This window comes from Trachemys scripta, chromosome 1, assembly GCF_013100865.1.
Source record: "Trachemys scripta elegans isolate TJP31775 chromosome 1, CAS_Tse_1.0, whole genome shotgun sequence".
Lineage (NCBI taxonomy): Eukaryota > Metazoa > Chordata > Testudines > Emydidae > Trachemys > Trachemys scripta.
Window position 1 is genome coordinate 334,972,311 of NC_048298.1, and position 20,530 is coordinate 334,992,840.

At 56.7% G+C, this 20,530-nt stretch overlaps 1 protein-coding gene across 1 annotated transcript in view; it reads left to right on the forward strand.

The window, feature by feature from the left end:
• Nucleotides 1–354: 354 nt before the first annotated feature.
• RELT (RELT TNF receptor) overlaps nt 355–20,530 on the forward strand; it is a 28,673-nt gene continuing 8,497 nt past the window's right edge. The window contains exons 1-9 of the mRNA XM_034779874.1: nt 355–363; nt 441–617; nt 1,054–1,232; nt 2,145–2,230; nt 5,017–5,274; nt 15,095–15,172; nt 15,594–15,675; nt 16,510–16,770; nt 18,233–18,413. Of these exons, the coding sequence (XP_034635765.1) occupies nt 355–363; nt 441–617; nt 1,054–1,232; nt 2,145–2,230; nt 5,017–5,274; nt 15,095–15,172; nt 15,594–15,675; nt 16,510–16,770; nt 18,233–18,413 (1,311 nt within the window). The remainder of the gene's footprint in view (nt 364–440; nt 618–1,053; nt 1,233–2,144; nt 2,231–5,016; nt 5,275–15,094; nt 15,173–15,593; nt 15,676–16,509; nt 16,771–18,232; nt 18,414–20,530) is intronic.

Consider the following 20,530-nt stretch of genomic DNA (forward strand, 5'->3'; position numbering starts at 1 on the left):
CTAACTGTCCTCCCCCTCCAGCAATTATTTGTGGCGAGTGAGACGCCCTGCAAGCGACTCTGATGAAGCAACCTGGGGCCCACGTCTGTACCTGATGGGCATCAGGCTGCCCTGGAGATGTAAACCACTCCCAAAGGGAAGCAGTGGGAGCCTCCTGTCTGGAGACCCTTCCTATAAGCATGGGTGTCGTGTAGGGGGAAGCCCTGCCCAGCCTGGAGGTGGGAAAGGGACTAGCAATGACTTGCCTGGACTCTTCCCTTGCCAGCTGCTGCCAGCTCCTCCTAGCAGGCAGAAAATGCTCTTGGAGACTCTCTGGATGAGGGCCTTGGGGCCACCAAGCAGCAGCAGAGGACCATGGTGACGGTATCTCCTCCCAGTGCATGGATGGTGCCTCCTCCCAGTGGGAGGCTGGTCCCCACAGACTGTGAGCCCCGGAGAAGGGGTGGGAGCGTTGGGAAGCAGCAGCGCTCCCAGATTCCCATCGCTGCCTTGTCTCTTTCCAGCTTTTGAGCCGGCACCGGGCATGGGCGCTGGCATGTGGGGCGCAGAAATACTGGACCGTGGAAGGGGACTGTGCCCCCTGTGTGGAGTGTCCCCCCGGAGAGGAGCCGGATAGGGTAAGCCATTCTACCCCCTACTTAGCAAGGGGCTGCAGGGCAGTAGCTTGAGCAGCAGTATTGCCTGGGGGTGGGATGGGGGTGTCTGTCCTGCCCAGCCCTTGATGAAGTCAGGAAGCGCATGGCTCCGCAGATTGCCCTGGGAGGGTGGGGTGGAGATTAAAGCCCTTTCACTGATTCAGACCCAGCCCAGTACAAACCAGGGGTCGGCGATGGGCGACCTCTGTGTGGTGGGCTGCTGGAGCACTTCAGTCCCAGTTGGCGCTGGTTGGCAGCCTGAGCAGAGAGGCTGTGGGTGGAACGGGCCATGGGGACTGATCTCTCCCTGCAGCTCACAGAAGAGACCCGTTGGCGCAGAGAGGAGCTTGCTGCGCCGTAGGGGCGGCCAACGGTGCCAGCTCCTCTCCTGACGCCCTCTCCATTTGCTCTCCTGTAGAAGTGCGGCTCTGGGCAAGGCCTAGGCGTGACCTGTCGAGCCTGCTCTCCGGGCACCTTCTCGGCCAGCCACGGCACAGCACCCTGCTTGCCTCAGACCACCTGTGAGGCCAGGAAGAGGGTCCACGCCAGCCCTGGGACAGCCACAGCAGACAGCCGGTGTGGAGGCTGCATGCCAGGGTAACTTTGCTTTGTGGCTTGCCCTCATGTGGGCAGTGCAGTGGGGATGGGAGTCGGGCCCATGCACGGAGCTGGGTGGCATCTGCAAATTGAGGGTCCCAATTCTTGCCAGCCTCCCGGGGGGTAACCGTGCATGTAAGGACTTCAAAACGCTACAGTGGACAGGGCCCAAATCCAGCAGCTTTTGTGGATCTGGCTCTGAGCTGTTGGGCATAAGGGGTGGTTAGTGAGGGCCCGTCTGCAGGGTGTTACTAGATCGAAGACCAGCTCGCAGGCCTGGCGTAGCCCTGTCAAGTGGGAACGCTTCTGGCTGCCCGGCAACCTCAGTGCACCGTGGAGAGCAAATATCCAAGCTGCTGAGCAGGAAGGTGGTTGCCTGTGAGTGTTCGCGTGAGTCACTCGAAGGCACTTGGCTCAACTCCTCCAAGCCGGTATCCTTCAGGCAAGAGGGAGGAGAGAAACTCACTAGTTTAGTCCTCTCTTGCTCTGGGCTACTGACTAGCTCCAGAGCGGGTGAGTCTGGCCAATGCAAATCCAGTGAGTCAGAGATTTGGTGAAGGGGTGATGAGCATACACCTTCCTTTCCCTGCTGGGGGAAACTGTCTTGCACTTTGCTCTGAAAATGCTCTCCAAGCACTGTATAAACTAGCTAGAGATGGCTTTGCCCCACCACTAAATGCAGCCACTTCTGGGGTGGAATGTGGCAGATGCTTAGCAGTGCAGAGTAGGAAAGAAAGCGAATAGCTTATGGCGTGCAGGGAATGTAACCTGCTTCCACTGTAGTCAGGCTTTGTCTGAACTGGAATTTGTAGCAGCTGCCCCCGTCCCCAGAGAACACCGGTGTGCTGTTTAACTGCCAGCCGTGGCCTCATCTGTGTTCTGTCCTTTGCTAACCTCTTTTGCTCTTGGCAGGTTTTACAGCCCTGAAGGAGAGACGGACTCAACAGCTGAATGCCTGCCATGCTCTTCTGCTCCCAAAGGCGTGCCGGGCTGCCCAGGTTAGTGTAAACAGTGAGAGGGGAACGGACACCACAGCCATCCCGCTCGGCGTTACCATGGGTCAGGGCCAAAAGGGAGGACTAGCTCCTTTTGGGAGCCTCTGCTGCCCACTGAGACTGTCTCCGTGCAGTTCAGGGAGACGGCATTCGAATCACTACACGCATGGCCAGTCCTCTGCCCTGCTGGACCTGTGATCACCCAGGGCAGCCCTGCCGCTGTGCAATCGCAGACCCAGCAGCTTAAGTTCCCTCTAAGCTGCGCGGCCATCAAGGGGCCTGGAGAGGAGAGAGGTAGGGGGTGGGCGGGGAGCAAGTTGGAGCGTGCCAGGCTGTGGCGGGGAGAGGCACCGCAGCCCCAGCCCCACCCTACCACCCCAAACCCCTCACCCCAGAGCCTGCACCCCCAGCTGGAGCCCTCACCCTCTGCCCCAGCCCTGAGTCCCCTCCCACACTCCAAACCCCTCGCCCCACTACACGTCACCTCCATATTGGTGCATATAACAAAACTCATTCCGCCCATGGATCTAGAAAATTAGAGGGAACGTTGGCCAGCAGGCGCAGCTGGAAATGGTGGGAGTCAGAGAAGGGGGCACCCATCCGGACAGGGGACCAGTACTATCTGGACTGTAATACCTTTCTCTGCCTGTCTAGCAGAGACCAGGTGTGCTGCCGGGAAAGGAGAATGCCCATGATCTCCCAGAGAAGGGGGGAGCCTCCTTTAGGGGCAGATGACCACGTGTCCCGCCCTCTCAGGCAGCAGGGATCGTTCTGAGCTGCACAGGCAGACTAAGGAGCTATTTCACTCACCCCTGCTCTGGAAAACAAGGAAAGTGACCGCACACAATCAGTGAAAAGAGAAGCACTGAGGCGTTTTAAAGAGCAGGACAAAAGAGCATCTGAAACCTAAACCACCACTGAGGTGGGATCCCCCCAAGAGCCAGAGCAGTGCAAGTGCAGATCCCCACCGATCCCGGATGTGGTCTGCTGATCTGCTGGCCCTGGCCAGCAGCTTGTCTGTTGGCAACTTGGATAGGAAAAAGCCCAACTTCTTGGCTCTGAGAATTGCCTGGCAGCTGGGAATGGCAGGGACTCCAGCATGCTCTCGGTCGCTCAGTTTGACTTGCACATTCTTCGAGCTATTTCAGTCCCACGGCGATTTATGCCTCCCCAGAAATGTATTTATAAAGCACTCTTTGTGCCAACGCTTCATTAAAGCACTTTGGCGGGTGCAATGCAGAATTCGCTAAAGGAGAAACTGCCTCAAATCCAATTGTTCTTCTGCAGACCTCTTGTTCCAGGTTGTCCTGATTGACATGTGAAGGGGCGGGATTGGAGTCCAGCTTTAAGTGCAGATCTTCACCTGCAGCGACGCTGCCAACGCCTCTGGAGTTAGAGAAAGAGCTCTCCATGTGAGCTCCTTCGGCTAGGCATTGTCTCATGTTCAGAGTTTGCACAGGGCCTAGCCCAGCAAAGCTCTGGCCTCTAGGCGCTGTTGTAATACAAACAACGTGTTAAAGCAGGAGATCCCTGTAATGCAGCCACTTCTAGGGCACAGCGCCTCAGCTATTGTCACAGCGCGCAGCAACGCCACTGCTGGGGACAGGAAAGGGGAGAACACCATGACTGACAGGACCTGCAAGGGGAATTTATGTAGATGGGGATTAGTTAGTGGGGCTGGTAACTATAATGGTAAAAACTCATAACTGCAGAGACACGTCTGGTCATGTGGATTGCCTGTTTGTACCACCAAGTCTACACGGTGTGCACAGTCAGGGCCAGGTGTGCATGCACCACATATCTGCCCAGTTGCATTCCAGGCGTGTGTGTGCCTCCCACGTACACCAGGGCCACAATTCCAGGTGTTCGGTGGTGAGCTAGCTAGCTAGACATCTCCACATCCTCCTGCAAGGGCTCTCACTGCAGTCAGTGCAAGTTCCTTTCTCGGGGGCAGACCCTCCCCACCCGCGATGAGACTGCCAGAGTTCAGGTCTGGGGGCGTGCGGGGTTCATTGCAGGGGGTCACGTGGGGCTGGCTGGAAGGAAACGAACCCCGTCTGTAAAGTGTGATTCACATGCGGACTCACCTGGGGCCAGGCTAGCCTGACACTCCCGGCTGCAGGGCGACAGCTCTCCAGCACCCGGGGCTGGGCATGGAGTGCCAACTGCGTCACAGGCCCCTCACAGAACGGCCCCTCAGTTACCCCAGACTGGGTTGTGTCTTTTCCCAGTTTTCAAGGAAAAGCTGAAACCAACTCCCCAAAAACCTGACAAGATTTCCAGAAATCTCAGCCTAACCCTAGGAAATGTGAACCAAAAAACGAACATTTCACTGACAATCAGGCAGTGACACCTACGATAACTGCCTGGCAAAGGAGTGTTCCTTCCTTCCTAATAAACGTACCTAGCTCTTTGCAAAGGAGGCAAGTAGCATTATCCCTATTTTACAGATGGGGACACTGAGGCACAAGGTCACCCAGCAGAGCCAGGACTAGAACCCAGGTCTCCTGGTGGCCAATCTAAATTAAATTAAATTAAATTAATGGAGATATCCCATCTCCTAGAACTGGAAGGGACCTTGAAAGGTCATCGAGTCCAGCCCCCTGCCTTCACTAGCAGGACCAAGTACTGATTTTGCCCCAGATCCCTAAGTGGCCCCCTCAAGGATTGAACTCACAACCCTGGGTTTAGCAGGCCAATGCTCAAACCACTGAGCTATCCCTCCCCCCAGTGCTTGAGCTACTAGGCCACCTTCACTACAGGCTCTCTTCTAACCCTCGTCCCTCCAGGCGCGAAGCAGTGGCTGACCCGGCTGGCGAGGAACGTCGAGGCCCTGCACAGACGGGACGAGAGGGCGGCATCCAACGGCACGCGGGACGGGAAGCGGGAGGAACACACCACTCAGTACGCCGTGCTGGCCATCGTGCCGGTCTTCTGCGTCATGGGGCTGCTGGGCATCCTCTTCTGCAACCTCCTGAAGAAGAAGGGCTACCACTGCACGGCCCACAAGGAGAGCGACGAGGACGTGGCAAAGGCAGAGAGAGGCGGTAAGGGCCGCGGGGTGGGCTCTGCGCGCTCTCCCCTCAATCCCTGCTTGAGCGCTCATGCCTAGCACCGACTAGGGGCAGCAGGGGGCGCTCCAAAGGTAGGAGGGTACTATGTTGCCTTGCTGCACTGTAGCTCCAGATGCCAGACCTCCACTGCCTCTCTAGCGTCCCACTGTGGCTGATCTGAGTGTGGCACCCATCTCTGTGCCCGCCCTTTGGGTGGCGCGACAGGCACACTGGAAATACCTGAGATGATGTGGAAGAACTAGACCTGCCCCAGCCTGGCAGAGGGGAGAGATTGGCCTCTGAGTCCCCAGCCCATGGGCACTGTGGGGGCAGAGTGGGCACTGTGGATGTGTGCTGGGAAGCCTGGCAGCCTGGGTGCATTGACCCTACCAGAACGTTTGCTCTAGTCCAGGGGTAGGCAACCTATGGCACACGTGCTGAAGGCGGCACGAGAGCTGATTTTCAGTGGCACTCTCATTGCCTGGGTCCTGGCCACTGGTCTGGGGGGCTCTGCATTTTAATTGAATTTTAAATGAAGCTTCTTAAACATTTTAAAAACCGTATTTACTTTACATACAACAATAGTTTAGTTGTATATTATAGACTTGTAGAAAGAGACATTCTAAAAACGTTAATGTATGACTGGCACGCGAAACCTTAAATTCCAGTGAATAAATGAAGACTCGGCACACCGCTTCTGAACAGTTGCCGACCCCTGCTCTAGCCTCTAGGCAGGCTGCAAGCAGTTGCCCAGGAGCTCCTGCCCACCGGGGTGCAAGGATCGACTGGGGGGAAGGGGAGGAGTGAATTGTAGAGTTTCTTTTAAAGATGTTGTGTGATAAACATCTTAGTCACCAGCTCTCGCCTCTGGGAGGGGCTCCGGGTTTGTTTCTTTGTCTGCTTTTGGCTCTTCACGCTCTAAACAAACTCCCTCTCCTGTGGCTAAAGGCAGGGCCGGCTCTAGGTTTTTTGCTGCCCCAAGCTCAGAGAGCGCAACTGCCCAAGCAAAAAAGATGGCCGGAATGCTGCCCCTGGAACTGGGCCGCCCCAAGCACGTGCTTGCTTTGCTGGTGCCTAGAGCCGGCCCTGGCTAGAGGGGAAGGGAGGTCACCCCGTCAGTCCCACCCTGCCCATAGCAGGACTGATCAGTTCACCCCTCCTGTAGAGATGTGCCCTGTCTCCGTGCGCTCTTCCTTGCCATGGAGCTGGGACGGAGCACGGGAGGGAGGGGCTGAAGTGGAGGTTGCACCCGCTGGGGCAATGGCGAGCGCTGTGGACACAGGCTAGCGAGGGTGCCCAAAGAGCACCTGGAAAGCCAACTTCTCCCTGGCAGAGCGCACAGTCCTGGCAGCGGCTGAGTGGCTGCATCGCCTCGCGTCTAGCCGCTAACGCTCTGCACTTCGTGGACCAGAGCCCCAGCAGGTGTGAATCAGGAGAGCCCTCATCCAATCAATGAGCCAAGCCCTGTTTACCCCAGCGAGGGTCTGGCCCATAGTGTCTCTCTCGCCCAAGGATCTCAAAGCGTTTTACAGCTGTGAATTCTCACATCTCCCAGGCAGCTGGTATTATCCTCCGACGTACAGCTGAGGTGCGGTGCAGTATGAGTGGTGGCAGCGGTGGGCTTGCCAGACCCACTGCCCCCTGCTCTGACCACCAGTCCATGCTCCCTCCCTGGTGGAACGTCTCCTGGGTGGTCCAGCAGGATCCACTCTCTAACAATGCAGTACCTCTGGAGTAGGCCTTGCCCTGTCAATCCTTCTCAACTAACCCCTTCCATGCCCCACGTGTCGTGGAGTGTGGGGTTCCCCCCCAAGGGTGCCTCATTCCCAGCACTGAGGGCAGATCCCCTCCCTCTGGCGGTGTACTGAGAAGAGCCCCTGACTGCAGCAGGGGAGGGATGGGCTGATGTGGAGGAGCCAGGGGAGGGGTCGCCCCCAGCCTGAGAGTCCCTGAGCTCCCGCGTCGGTGCCTGCGAGTTGTTCAGCTGCCACAGGGAACAAAGCAGTGTTCAGCAGGTTACCTCAAGGGCAGGAGCTGCTGCAGGAGAGGCTGCCAGACGCCTCTGCAGTTACACGGGCGAGGACTGAACAGCGCTGCCCAAGGGCTCGCCATCCTTGGGAGAGGGATGGGCCATCACGGTCAGCGTGAGACTGACTCACGAGCTTCTGTGTCTCTCCCCCCCCCCCCCCCCCAACCTCCAGAAATGTGAGGTTGGCTTAAATGGCAGGAGATTTAAACGAAATCCTTATGTTTGATGGGGGGAGTTGGGCGGGGGAGGGGTTGTCATTTGAACTCTCCCTACTAGACCCCTCTGTGTGCACATGGGGTGGGGTGATTTACAGGTTGCAAATGCAGCCTCCAGCGCATGCCAATGTGGGCCTGGGGTCCCTGGACAATGCCCCAGCTCCATCCCGCTGCCCTGTGCAGGCTCCAGCAGCTGCCCCTGCCACAACCGGGAAGGAGCTGCCTTGAGCTGCCGCCTCCATTCACTTCCTGCACCAGGGTGGAGGCCCCTGCTGCAAGCTCAGGGTGGGCTGGGTGTGGGGGCAGCTCAGGACACCTGGTACCGCTGCTGACTGCAGTGTGTGTAGCGCAGCAGCCTCTAGTGGCCCAAAGGGGGAAGTGCAGGCAGGCAAAATTGTCATTGTTAATGAGATCCTGCAGGCTTGGGGCAAGTGGCTGCTCCTCCCGTGTCTAGACCGCTGCCTCCCCACAGCTGGCAGCATTAACTACTCCCAGAGGTGACACCAGGAGAGAGGGGCCTCTGTCCCGGTGCCTGGATCATCCTGCCCTGGGGGAGCTGCAGTCAGACTTGACGTGGATGTCACAGCAATGAGGCAGCGTCCTGCTGACAATCAGATTTTGGCTAGTGGGAAGGGAAATGAGTGGGGAAGGCATTGGCCAGGACCCTGCTAGCAGTGCGGTTTGCCCAGGAAGCCAGGTAGGCTGGTGTCTAGTTCCTCCACTCCATCCGGGGCCCATCCTCTAGTGTTCCAGCAGCTCTCGCTGTATCCTTTTGGCATGTGACTCGACCCTAGTGTGGTGCTGGATCCCAGAGAGGAATCTAACTCCCTTCCTTTGCCCTCCTTCCAGACCCTTTGCCTTGCCGGCCGGAGGCTAGAGGCGGATGGAATTCAGTTTCTCTTCTCTCCTCGCTCTTTTTGTTTTGTTTCCCTCTTGATTTCAGTGCCAGTAGCCAATTCATTTCCTCTGAAGTCAATCTAGTTCCTTTCCTGCAGGCTATAGCTGTGCAGAGAGCCCCCCCCCCCCCCAGTCCCATTCTCTAGTGTAAACCCAGCCACAGGTGTCTGTGGGTCCAGGCAACACAGTAATAAAACCTTCTGCTCCCTGGACGCACAAGCCTTTTCACCGGTGCTGGATCGATGATGGGAGGCACTTCTGGAATTTCTCAGTGAGAACAGGGCTAGGGTTAGTTAAGGACTGTGTTGGGAGAGAGATGTTGCCCTTTAGTGACTGGCCCGGAGAGGGGATCTGCTGGTAGCTTAGGGAGCTCTTAAATCAAGTGGTAGAAGTCTGAGTGTTTGGAGCTAAGAAGCCAGGCTCCGGTCTGGTTCCCCTCTGGGTGCATATGAGAACAAGTGTGTTTGCAGCACGCGGGTTGGTTACAGGAGGGCTTCGCTGCCGCCCCCGCTCCCATGCTGTTTTGCACAGCCAGGCTGCACCAGAAATGCCAGGAGTCTCCATGCGATTCCAAGGCTGGTCCCAAGATCATCTTTATCTTCCCCTCCCTCCCCCCCCCCCCCATGCTTAGTTAATCAGTATTCAAGAACCGTACCCCAGTGGCACTGTGAATAGACACAGCTGCTAAGAGTCCAGAGCTGCCAGACACAAGCCAGAATGAAGCTGTACAACCAGCCCCCCGGAGAATGGGCCTGAGCTCTGCTTCTCTGGCGCGAGCTTGCTCTGCTCTGAGACAATCGGATCTGGCCTCCTCTCAGGTAGAGATTCAGACCTGGGATCTTGTAAGAGGCTTGGGTTTGAGATCCTGTCCCAGTCCTTCTCTCTGGGCAGGGAAAGAAGCGTGTTTCTAGCTGCTCTGTAGTGACCCCCTCTGGCCAGTAGGGGAATGGCAGCAATGCTGTGATGGGGGGGGCCCATCCAGTCCTCCTTGCCTGAAGAAAGTTCTCCAGCCTGGGGCCTTGAGGGGGAAGGGGGCGGATAGTGCTATGACTTGTGACACTGGTGCTGGCCATAACTCACAACCCCCCACATCACTAGAGCCTCTGCAGGCTGAAAACCTCTTTTCTTGGCTGTAATACGTGTGAATCAGGGTTGCCTTCCAGTGTCTGAGCTGCAAAGATGGTCTGGTACCTACTGCTGCCCCCAGTCAGGGGATATTTCTTGTAGCTCACACAGCTGCTGCCTGCATTTTTTGGTGCTGAAGGAGCAGAGTTTGAATCCCCTCTCCCCAGGTGTGTGACTTTGCAGCGCCTGGATTTGTTGCATTGCCTGACATAGGCACAGCAATGCACGGCTGCCCAAGTAACACAGGCTGAGGGAGAAGGGTGGGTTGTGGTTGGCTTTCCTCTGAATCCCTGGAGCATCAGTCCTGGAGAAGGCTTCATCCAAGTGTGTGCTTTTCTCCCCCCGCCCCCGCCCCGCCCCCACCCCATCGGGTTCCAATCTCTTGTGGAAAGGAGTTCTGCAGGTAAGGCCCCTTTGCTGGGAACGCTCTGTCCCCAATGCCTGGTGGCTGGAATCTCGGGCTATTCTAGCCTCAGTGTCCTGTATAATTGTCTTGGATGCTTACTTAGGTGGTTTCTGAGGTATTAGCCAAACTGTGCTAGGAATGGCCTGGTCCTCTCTGTAGATAAGGCACTGGACTGAGACTCGGGAGACCTGGGCTCAGTTCCCAGCTCTGCCACTGGCCGGCTGTGTGACCTTGGGCAAGTTGCTTCCCACCCTGTGCCTCGGTTTCCCCATCTGTCAAATGGAGATAAAAATATCGTGTCCCCCTTTGTACAGCACACTGAGATCTAGCTGTTATCTGCAATACAGGCCATAATACGAGGGGTAACTAAGACTCTAATACCTCTGTTTGTGGTGGCATGGGAGGGGGCCAGTTTGGGTAGCAACAGGGCTGTCTGTGAATATCCCAGAAGACTCCCTCTATTTATAGGCGTTCAGCCAGAAGCCAGCCTGTTCCTAACCAATAGCACTTGGCTGACTAGGCTGGCTTGCGGTTGCCTTAGACGCGCTTGGCACTTCAGCCAATAGGAATGCATCTCTTCAGCATTGATGCTTGGACCAGCTGTTACTTTTCCGTCACCCCATGACGCCTGTCCCCGGTGCCTCCTTCATCACTGGAGACAATAGAAACAAAGTCCAGGGTAGATCAAGAGCCTTGAGATAAATTGCTCTCTGGAAACAATAGGCCCATTTGGAGTGTGGTCAGTAGCTCCTAGAGATGGCTTAGATCCCTAATCGTCTGATTTGGCACCCCCCGGAGTCCACGGTTCAGATCTTGGCAAGTGTGAGTCAGTGTTTTATCTCACCCAGGTGCCTGAGGTTTGCTATGTGGGAAATTCTCCAGTGACACCTTTAAAACTCGAATCCCTTTTTCTGTGTGATCAATAGAAATGTCATGGTGCTTTTGATAACAGCATTCATGGGCAAGACACAACAGGGCAAAATGCTCCCCTGCCCCACCCCACTCTGGCATGCTTCGCTGTGTGCAAGTTGGCTGGTACCTTCCATCCCAGAGGTGGCTGCATTTCTGCAGTACTGTGTATGTGGCGCTTGTGAACCACTTTAGGAGCTGAATCAAAATCCTGGCTTGGGACAGTCCTGAACTGTGGTGAAGTCTGGGTCCTAGTTTTGTCCTTCTGCCATTAGTCCCTGGGCCAGATAGGAGCTGTGGGAAAGTCCTTTGACATCGCTTTTTCAGGCAATGGGCTCTTGACCTGTTCCCTGCATTGACCCCACCCTCTTTATAGAGCCCATGATGGGGGCATGCGTTTATTTCTCTTAAATCCCACTGCAGAGGTGCAGGGAAATCCTTCAGATAAAACTGCCTGATGCAGATGTGTGGGGCTTTTAACCGGTGCGAGGGAAGCTTGGGGTTGATTAAAACGGAGCCTGCTTCTCCCGTGCATTCATAATTCCTGAGTCCGGCTCCTAAAAACCAGGAAAATGGCTAAATTATCACGAGACTTAAACATACCTGGGGGCCTGTTTGGGTTCCTGGGTTTTGAATCTTTACGGGGGTCACGTGTTCTGCAGCAGTGAGGCCTATGGACTCTACGCGAAAACTGAGATTCGGTTGTAATCACATGACTCCGGGGGTTGGAGCTTTAAGAAGAAAACAGCAAATATTGTGAGACTTGTGCTTAAAATGGCGAGAGTTGGCATGGCAAGTGATTTCTAGACAGCTGCTACATCTCCCTTAGGCTATGAACAAAGTAACCGCACAACAGCATCCATCTTCCCCGCCCCCCTACACAACACACACTGACAGACAGGAAGACCAAGCACCCTCTTCACTTGCCTTCTCCTATTCGTCTCTGTGCCTTCAGCTGTGTGTTTTTCCCACCCCCACCCCCGCCTGACCTGGGCTTCCACCCTCTTCAGATCCCTCAGAAATAGACTCATCTCTAAACCTGATTCCTCACTAAAACTCCCAGGCAACACAAAACCCCTCTAGAACCACAGCGACAACTAACACCTGCCCAGCGTGCCCGCTTGCTCCGCCTGCTGTCTCCGAGCGTGAGCCCTGCAGGGCAGCCTGGCATGCTGTTGGCTTGCCCGCTGTGGGTGATTGCCCTGCAGCGCGCCTCCTCTGTTTTCTGAACCGAATGAAAGTTAAATAACCCTGAAACACCCAGCCCCAGCTACCATCACCATGACTACGGGGGCTCGCAGTCCCTGATGTCTGCAGCGCCAGTGGTTGCCGTGCAGAAAAGCCAGGCACGACAAGGGGACTGAGGCTGACCTAGTTTCTGGATCAGAGTTAACTGTAGCCAAGTTACCAGGGAGTATTTGAGAGAAGTGTCCCTCAAACAGCACATCAGAGGCCCCTGGGTCAAAGCCCAGGCTGGGCCTTCTCTGGATTGTCCAGTTGCTTTTTAACTAAAGAATTGTTATAACTAAGGCTACAATGAGGTCACGGAATCCATGACTTCCATTGTGATGTTTTCTGCCCCAGGGCTAGAACTCCCAGCCCTCGCCCTGGTGGGAGGACCCCTCAGCAGCCCAGCCATACAGGCCGGGGGACCCCGAGCTCCCCCACACCCAGGGCTGCCGGGGGGGGGGGGCAATTTGCTCCAGGCCCCTCAGGGGCCCCCACAAGAGTTTTTGGTGGGTCTTTGGCGGCAGGTCCTTCGTGCCACCGAACACACCCGGAGCGAGTGAATGACCTGCTGCTGAAAACCTGGAGCTTCTTGCGCTCCGCGTCTTTCAGCGGCAGCGAGGGCTCCTTCCGCTCCGGGTCTCCAGCGGCGAGTCCTTCACTTGCTCCGGGACCCGCCCCTGAAGTGCCCCAAAGAGCCGCAGCAGAAGGACCCCCGCCGCCGAAGACCCCAGATCCCCTGAATCCTCTGGGCGGCCCTGCCCACACTGCAGCGGTGGGGGACCCGGGAGCCGCAGCAGCAGTGGATACTGAACCCACCTAGCCGCCTTATCATGGATATTTTTAGTGACAGTCAGGGACAGGTCACGGGCTTCTGTGAATTTTTGTTTGTTGCTCGTGACCCGTCCATGACTTTTATTTTTTATTTATTTATTTTTTTTTACTAAAAAATATCCGTGACCCAAACTTATCCTTAATTATAACACAGGGCGTGCAACACGCTTGTCATCTCATGTGCTATTATACCCCAATTTCCTAACTGTCAGGGTGGTTAAACACTGGAATAAATTGCCTAGGGAGGTTGTGGAATCTCCATCTCTGGAGATATTTAAGAGTAGGTTAGATAAATGTCTATCAGGGATGGTCTAGACAGTATTTGGTCCTGCCATGAGGGCAGGGCACTGGACTCAATGACCTCTCGAGGTCCCTTCCAGTCCTTGAATCTATGGAGCCAGCAGTCACCAATCCAGGTATTGGACAGACAGCGCTATTTGCTTTGCCCCATACAAGGACGTACTGCGCCAGCTCAGGGCATCCCCTCCCTAAGACCTCGCCACTGGCTTTGGGAAGCCTAGCTGGGATTTTGCTGTCAGTTGCCACCTCTCTGGTGTGAGATCAGACGCTGGCCCAAGGTGATGCTTTGTGAGCTGTGGCTGCAGCTCTCCTTGCAATCTGGGCTGCAGCTGCGTTAGCCAGCAACCGTCTGTAACCTCAGCTCCCTGTGCTAAGGAGGAATGAAGGCGCTGCTGTCTCTGCGAGACCCAGAATGCATGGGCTGGGCTGGGACAGCAGAGCCATCTCCTGGCCAGTGGGTGTAGTGGTGTTGGTATTCAAAATATCTGAGGGTCATGGGCAAAGGCCAGAATGAGCAGTGGGGAAAGGGTGGGGTGTCCAGAGGAATGTCTCTCTCTCTAGTGTACACAGGGCCTGCAAGCGAAGAGCTTGACAATGCTGGCAGTGCCTTGCCCACCTCAGGAGTGGGACGAAGCAGGCAGAACGTATGGCCCTAAGGATCCGAGCCAAGCTCATGCACCAGGTTGGGGCTCAGAATCATGCCAGGATCTGGGATTTTGGGTCAGGCCATTTGCCCCAATGACCTGTTAAAGGTCCCGAAAAGGCCATCTGCTCTAAGGCAGCACGAGCTGGAGAACAATGCATGGGACAGCTTGGCTGGCTGTCCTGGGCTAGAGGGAGGCTGCGCTCGTGGCTAAGGCTCTGGGATGTAGACTGAGTTCAATTTCCAGCTTTGTCTGCTTGATCTTGGGCAAGTCCCTTATTTCCTCTGCCTCAGTTTTCCCATCTGTAAAACAGCCACAATGCCCCCTTTGTCTTGTCCGCTTAGATTGCAAACTCTTCGGGCTGCTGGCTGTGAATGTATGTACAACACCTAAAGAGGGTACATCTACACTACAGGGGGGAGTCGATTTAAGATACGCAAATTCAGCTACGTGAATAGCGTAGCTGAATTCGACGTATCGCAGCTGACTTACCCCGTTGTGAGGACGGCGGCAAAATCGACTTCTGCCGCTTTCTGTCGGCGGCGCTTACTCCCACCTCCGCTGGTGGAGTAAGAGCGCCGATTTGGGGATCGATTGTCGCGTCCCGATGGGACGCGATAAATCGATCCCCAAGAGGTCGATTTCTACCCGCCGATTCAGGCGGGTAGTATAGACCTAGCGAGAGCCGGCTCTAGGGACCTTGAGATGTCACCTAGTCTAGTCCCCTGGACTCATGGCAGGGCTGTCTACTATCTAGACCATATTGTGCTAGAACTACTATGTAATAAAAGGACTAGAAGACGCCCAGCTGATCCTGGACACCAGCTGACTTGTGTGGTAGAGAAGAATCCTAGAATATCAGGGTTGGAAGGGACCTCAGGAGGTCCTCTAGTCCAACCCCCTGCTCAAAGCAGGACCAATCCCCAATACCCTCTGACCTGGGGAGAAGGGCTCATCAGGGAAAATGTAACACTTTTTTCACAGCTCTGCAGGGAGAGAGTGCTTAGGGTATTGGACTGAGAGCCAGAGTGCCTGGGTTCTGTCTGGCCAGGCCACTGACTGAGTTTGAGAGAGTCCTTTCGTTTCCACTTCCCTATCTGTAAAATGGGTGCACCACTTGCCTGTTTGTGTATCACCATGAGGCTTAATCAGCTGACGTGGGTGAGGTGCTGAGTTACTGTGCCTGGGGAATGGCAGCAGGTTTTAATACCCAAGTGTCCCTCTCCAGGTAATTCAGCCTACAGAATAGAAGATGCCAACCAAGATACTATCGGGGTCCTTGTGCAGCTGATCACAGAGAAGAAAGGTCAGTACAGTACCAAGGGAGATGGGGATCTCTGACCCATGTGGTTGCCCCTGGACTGAAAGCTGGGGAGCTGTGGCTTCATGTTACACTCAGGGGAGAGATGGAACATGTTTCCTTCATTGGTAGCACTGCATTGGTGCTGGCCAGTGACTTTGATTTCCAGAGAGGCTCCTCTGTACAACTCCAGCGTCTGAGAGTTGTCCCCTTTCCTTAGCCAGCACGCCAAAGGCTGCAGGTCTTTCAGCCCGTGGACCCTAACTAGGCCACAGCTGTGAACCTGCCTAGCCCAGCCTTTGAAAAGTAGGACCAGGCCTATGACGGTCTAACTCTGGCCCCGAGCTGACCCATGGCTGAACAGTTGGTCTTGTGTCTCCTCTGTCTTTATGATCAAATTCCCTTTTTGTTGATTTGCTGCCCACAGAGAACGCTGCAGCCCTGGAGGAGCTGCTGAAGGAGTACCACAGCAAACAGGTGGTGCAGACCAGCCACAAGCCTGCAGCCAGGTAAGGGCCTTGGGCCTGCAGCCCCTGTGTTGATACTGGCTTTGTTTGCAGCGGGGGGGGAGACGGGCCTGCCTGAGCAGGGGAAGGCTGGGAGTCTATTCAGGGCTGCTGCTGGCATCGGGGCAGGCCAGGCACAGCTCCTTTTCCCAAAGGGTCTCCCTGTAGGAAGCCCCCAGGACAACAAGGAAACATACATGCCCCTATGTGGCTCCATCTTGTAGCCCAAACCAAACCCAACTCTCTGAGCCCTGGTCTCAAGACAAACCCCTGTAGGACTCAGCGGGGCTGTAGCGGGGCTTGATTCCATCGGTGCCGCAAGATGCAAACGTGCCGTAACCCCATGGGAAACCAGCACTGCCACCGTGTGACCCAAAGGAGGCACCGCACTGGCTGCGTGGGGGAGTGAGCCGGGCTGACCCGTTGGTCGCTGCACAGGGTGGGCAGCTCTAGAAAACATCCAGGAGCTGGCTGCCGGAGGAAGGATACAGGCCGGTCACTTCACTCACCGACCCAGCTTAGTTGTGCTCAGGTTAAACCCTACAGCCCCGGAGCGACGTGCCGGTGAGCAGCTGGGTGTTGGTGCTCGGCAGCAGGGAGCCGGGATACAGACTAGTCAGCGTCCCAGGCAGCTCTGGTGGTGGGGATGCCGGTGGGGTGCTAGCTGATCAGGGCTGTGATGTGCATGACCTGTATCTCCCCTGTCACAGGGGAATGGCCTGCCCCCCTCGCAGGGAGACTTTTTTTCTTTTTTTTTTTTTTTTTTAACTAGGGCGCCCCCCCCCCTCTTCCCCCCCCCCCCCCCATTTCCCTCCTGACTGTCTCTCTCCCCAGCAGGCTGCACTTCCTACCGCACATCCCCCACATCTGCCGGCACCAACACCACCTGCACACGGTGCAGGGCCTGGCCACTCGCTCGGGCCCCAGCTGCACCCGCTGCTGCCAGAAGAAGTGGCCGGAGGTGCTGCTCTCTCCGGAAGCCGCCGCCACTGCCGCGGCCGCCACCATCCCCGTTCCCGCCAGCGTCGCCCCCAAGCCGGCAAAGCCGGGCGGCAAAGCCAGCCGGCCAGGAGAGATCACCATCCTCTCCGTGGGCAGGTGAGCGGGACCGGACCCTGCCCTGAAGGGAGCAGATCCCGGAGGGTGGGGGTAGGTCCCTGTCATACACAGAGCTGTTGGGAGTGGAGCTGAGCCTGCCCCGAGGCCTAGGCTTGCAGCCCCACATCATGGCTCGGGCCCACCTCTAGGAGTGCGCAGGGGGACCCTGCAAAGGATGGGTCACTTGCTGCAACCCATTGTGCATCTCAACCCCGCTGTCTGGCAGGCCCTGTTAAATGGAGCCTTCCCCTAATGATCTCCAGCCTGCTGCAGAGAGCCAGTCCCAGAGCCAGCGGCCCCTGCCCAAGCCCTCAATGCTACCAGGCTCAGAATGGCTCTGCTCCAATGGCGAGGAGGAAAGTGCTTCTCACATTGCTGGGTCTCATGTACGGCTGAACAGGGGCTTGCCTGGTGGGGCTCTCCGTCCCCCTCGAGTGGCTGGACTGCCTCAGAGTTTGAGCCTGCTGGGAACTGGGTCTCTAGCCCAGGCAGTGGAGGCTCATGGCTTTAAATCCTGGGTTCAGTCCCCGCTGCCAACAAGCCATCCAGAGGCCCTGCGTTACATACAGACCAGGCCTCCCCAAGCAGAGGCCTAGGCCAGGCATGGCACCTGCCCCCTCTTGGTGCACAGGGAGAACATACCTATGCAGCAGGGTGCCAAGGTGGGGTCACTTGTTCAGCCATCTCCGGGATGTACCACGGCCGGGGTTTAACGTGGGCTGGATATGGAGGGCTAGCCAAGAAGCACAAACACTGCGTCTTAAACCCAGACGATGCGGTGTAATCATCCGACTAGAGACGGGGACTAGGAGCCAGGCCTCCTGCTCTGCCACTCGTCGCTAAGGCTGCGATTTACTCCTGAGGTCACGGAATTGGTGACTTCCAAAGACTGCCATGGCTTCAGCCAGCGCCGGCTGGGAGCTGCAGGGTCTCCTGCTGCCTGTGGAGACAGGAAGCTGTGGCGTACCCCTGCCGCCCCAGAAGGCGGGGGCTCTGGGTGGCGGGGTGGGGACTCCCGCAGCTCAGAGCTGCCAGTGGAGAGGGACCCAGGCAGCTGCCTAGGCTCCCCATTTTGTTGTGGATATTTTTAGTAAAAGTCAGGGACAGGTCACGGCTTCTGTGAAATTTTCTTTGCCTGTGACCTGTCCCTGACTTTTACTAAAAATATCCACAACAAAATCTTAGCCTCACCCATCGCTGTGTGACTTTGGGCAGGCTGCTTAGCCGCTGTGTGCCTCAGTTTCCCCATCTGTGTAATGAGGCATATACCGGCCTTTCTAAGGCCAGGCTGGGAGATAGATGCTGCTGTCTCTGTGCAGTGTGTCTTGAGTGTTAAGTCAGGCCCTGCCCACTGCCCCACATATGGGGGTAACGCTGGCTGGGCTGCTCATGCCGCCAGGGTGGCTGGTTGTCCCCATGCCCCGCCATAGTGTCTCTGAGCCATGCTCTTCTGTGTCTGCAGGTTCCGAGTGGCTCGCATCCCCGAGCAGAAGCCCAGCCCTCCAGAAGTGAAAACCATCTTGGAGTGCAGTGGGACTGAGCCGGCCGACTCCCCCCGCAGCGGCCTCCCTGCAGAGCAGAAATCGCTGGGGGGCAACGGAGCCAGGTCGAAATGGCTGAAAACGGCCGACAGCCAACAAGAGGTGAGCATGCCTGGGGTGGGCTGGAGAGGCGATCCTGAACAATAGGGGTTCCAGCTCCCGCAGGCTGAGGGCTCCGGTCCAGGTTTTACTCCCCTCTCCACATCCCGCTAGAATCAGCCGGCTCACTAAAGCTTTGATTTGGAAAGCAAGGCTGGAAAGGAGCTAAAACCTGGACCTGGATTTCGGTGGCAGGGAGGGAACTGTTCTCCAGCGCATATGAACTCTGCCCCTGCCCAGAGGGGATCGAGCCGGGCTCTCTGTGATCACCTGGGTGGCTCTGAGGCACAGCTCGCCTCCCTTCCCCGCCTCAGGGAGCTCTGCATGTCAGCCAGCTGGCTGGGGATCGGACTTAAGGAAATCTGCCTCCCAGCATGGCCTGGACAAGCGGATGCATTACAGAGCTGTGCGTATATGGGCTTCTCCTGGGATTATACGCACACGCTGCACCGTCCTGTTGAAATCCCCGGCATAAACCGGCTGGGCAGGCGCCAGAGGACCCAAACCTCCCTCTCCCGGTCAGAATGCAGCTGAGTCAGGAGGAGCGAGACGGCTCTTCTGCCTCTCTGGCCTGCTCAGCCTGTGGCCTGTCTGCTGACGACACCAGGTGGAGGAGAGTGTTTTGGGGCTGTGGACATGTGTCCTCGAGGCCCTGGAATGAGTCCCCAGACTCACTGCACGTAAAGCAGCTGTCAGGCAGCAGCGCGCCCCCGAGCCAGCCAGCGAGGGTTTGGATGGGGCTGCCATATGCTGCCCCTTCTCTAGGAGAGCCACTGCTTTCTGCAGACTTCACGCCTACGTTTTACATCCCCACAACTGCTCCTCTGGACGGTGCTGGGCCCCCTGGCTCCTACCCAAGTCAATAGGAGCTGTGGGTGCTTGACACCTCTAAGCACCAGGCCACAAGCTTCTAGCTGTGACGGCAAAGGGGTCGTGCCCAACATGAAGCATGGCAGTGCGGTTTTAGTGAGCCTGCAGTGTCCGAAACCCCCGCACCAGGAACTGCCTGCAGCCTCAATGGGGTGCTAACCCTGGGGCCTAATGCTCACCATAGGGGCCAACACAGTGGGTGCTCCATGGCAAAAAACTAGCAGGTGCTGATCAGCTGTTCGGCAGTTGGGGGGAGGTCCTGGGAGGAGGGGGCAGAGCAGGGGCAGCAAGAGGTGGGGGAGGGACAGAGAGGGGCAGGGCGAGGGGGGAACCTTGGGGGAAGGAGCTGAGTGGGGGCAGGGCCTCGGGGCAGAGCATCCACCTGGTCAGAAGAAAGTCAGTGCCTGTGATGCTGACCCCTAACTATCCCACTGCTGCATCATCCTCCTAGAAACATCCAGCGACTGTGGGTAGATACACTCAGAATCTCAAATCAATGACCTTCCCTTTTCCTAGCCTGCAGCAGGTCTTCTGGTCTCTCAGCTGCCACATGTTGGAATATTTTGAGAACACTGAATTCAGGATCTGAAAAGCAACAGACCCTTCTTCCCCCCCCCCCCCCCCCCCCGCATGTAGTTTAGTCTATTAAGACTTTATTCCCGATTTCTGGGCTTTCGGCTGTTCAGACAGACCCAGCAGGGAGTGCTGGCAAATGGGCTGTTCTGCAGCATAGACCACCTGCAGCCACAGCGTATCACACTCAATCTTTATGGGAGCCTCATGGAACATTTTTATTGTGATGCTTCCTACATTATCAAAATGTAGCCGCTGGCTAAGGCAGGAGGGTGCCCTGGCGCACAGCGATGTGATCTGTGGTGTTGTTATGGCAGTGCATAGCTGGGATCAGCTCCGGCTCTGACGCCCGAGCCACACAGGGCTGATACCTGGGAGTCTCTCGTGCCTGCGGCTGGGTGACCGGGTTTGTTTGCCAGACGTTGTGTGTCCTGCCCCACTGTCAACGGCACAGCCGCTACGAAGGGCTGTGGTCTCATGGAAGCTCTCGCTGCACATCTTTCTCCCGAGTTGGTGGGAGGCGGGGCTGGGCGACTGCGTATGGGCTCGGTCATCAGTCCAGGTGAGCAACAGAGCAGGGCTGTGTCCCAGGGAGGGCTGGGAGCCCATAGGGCTAGCCAGAGACAAGCCTGAAGTATTTGGAGTTCAGCAAGCACCCTCGGCTTTGGGTTGCTCCT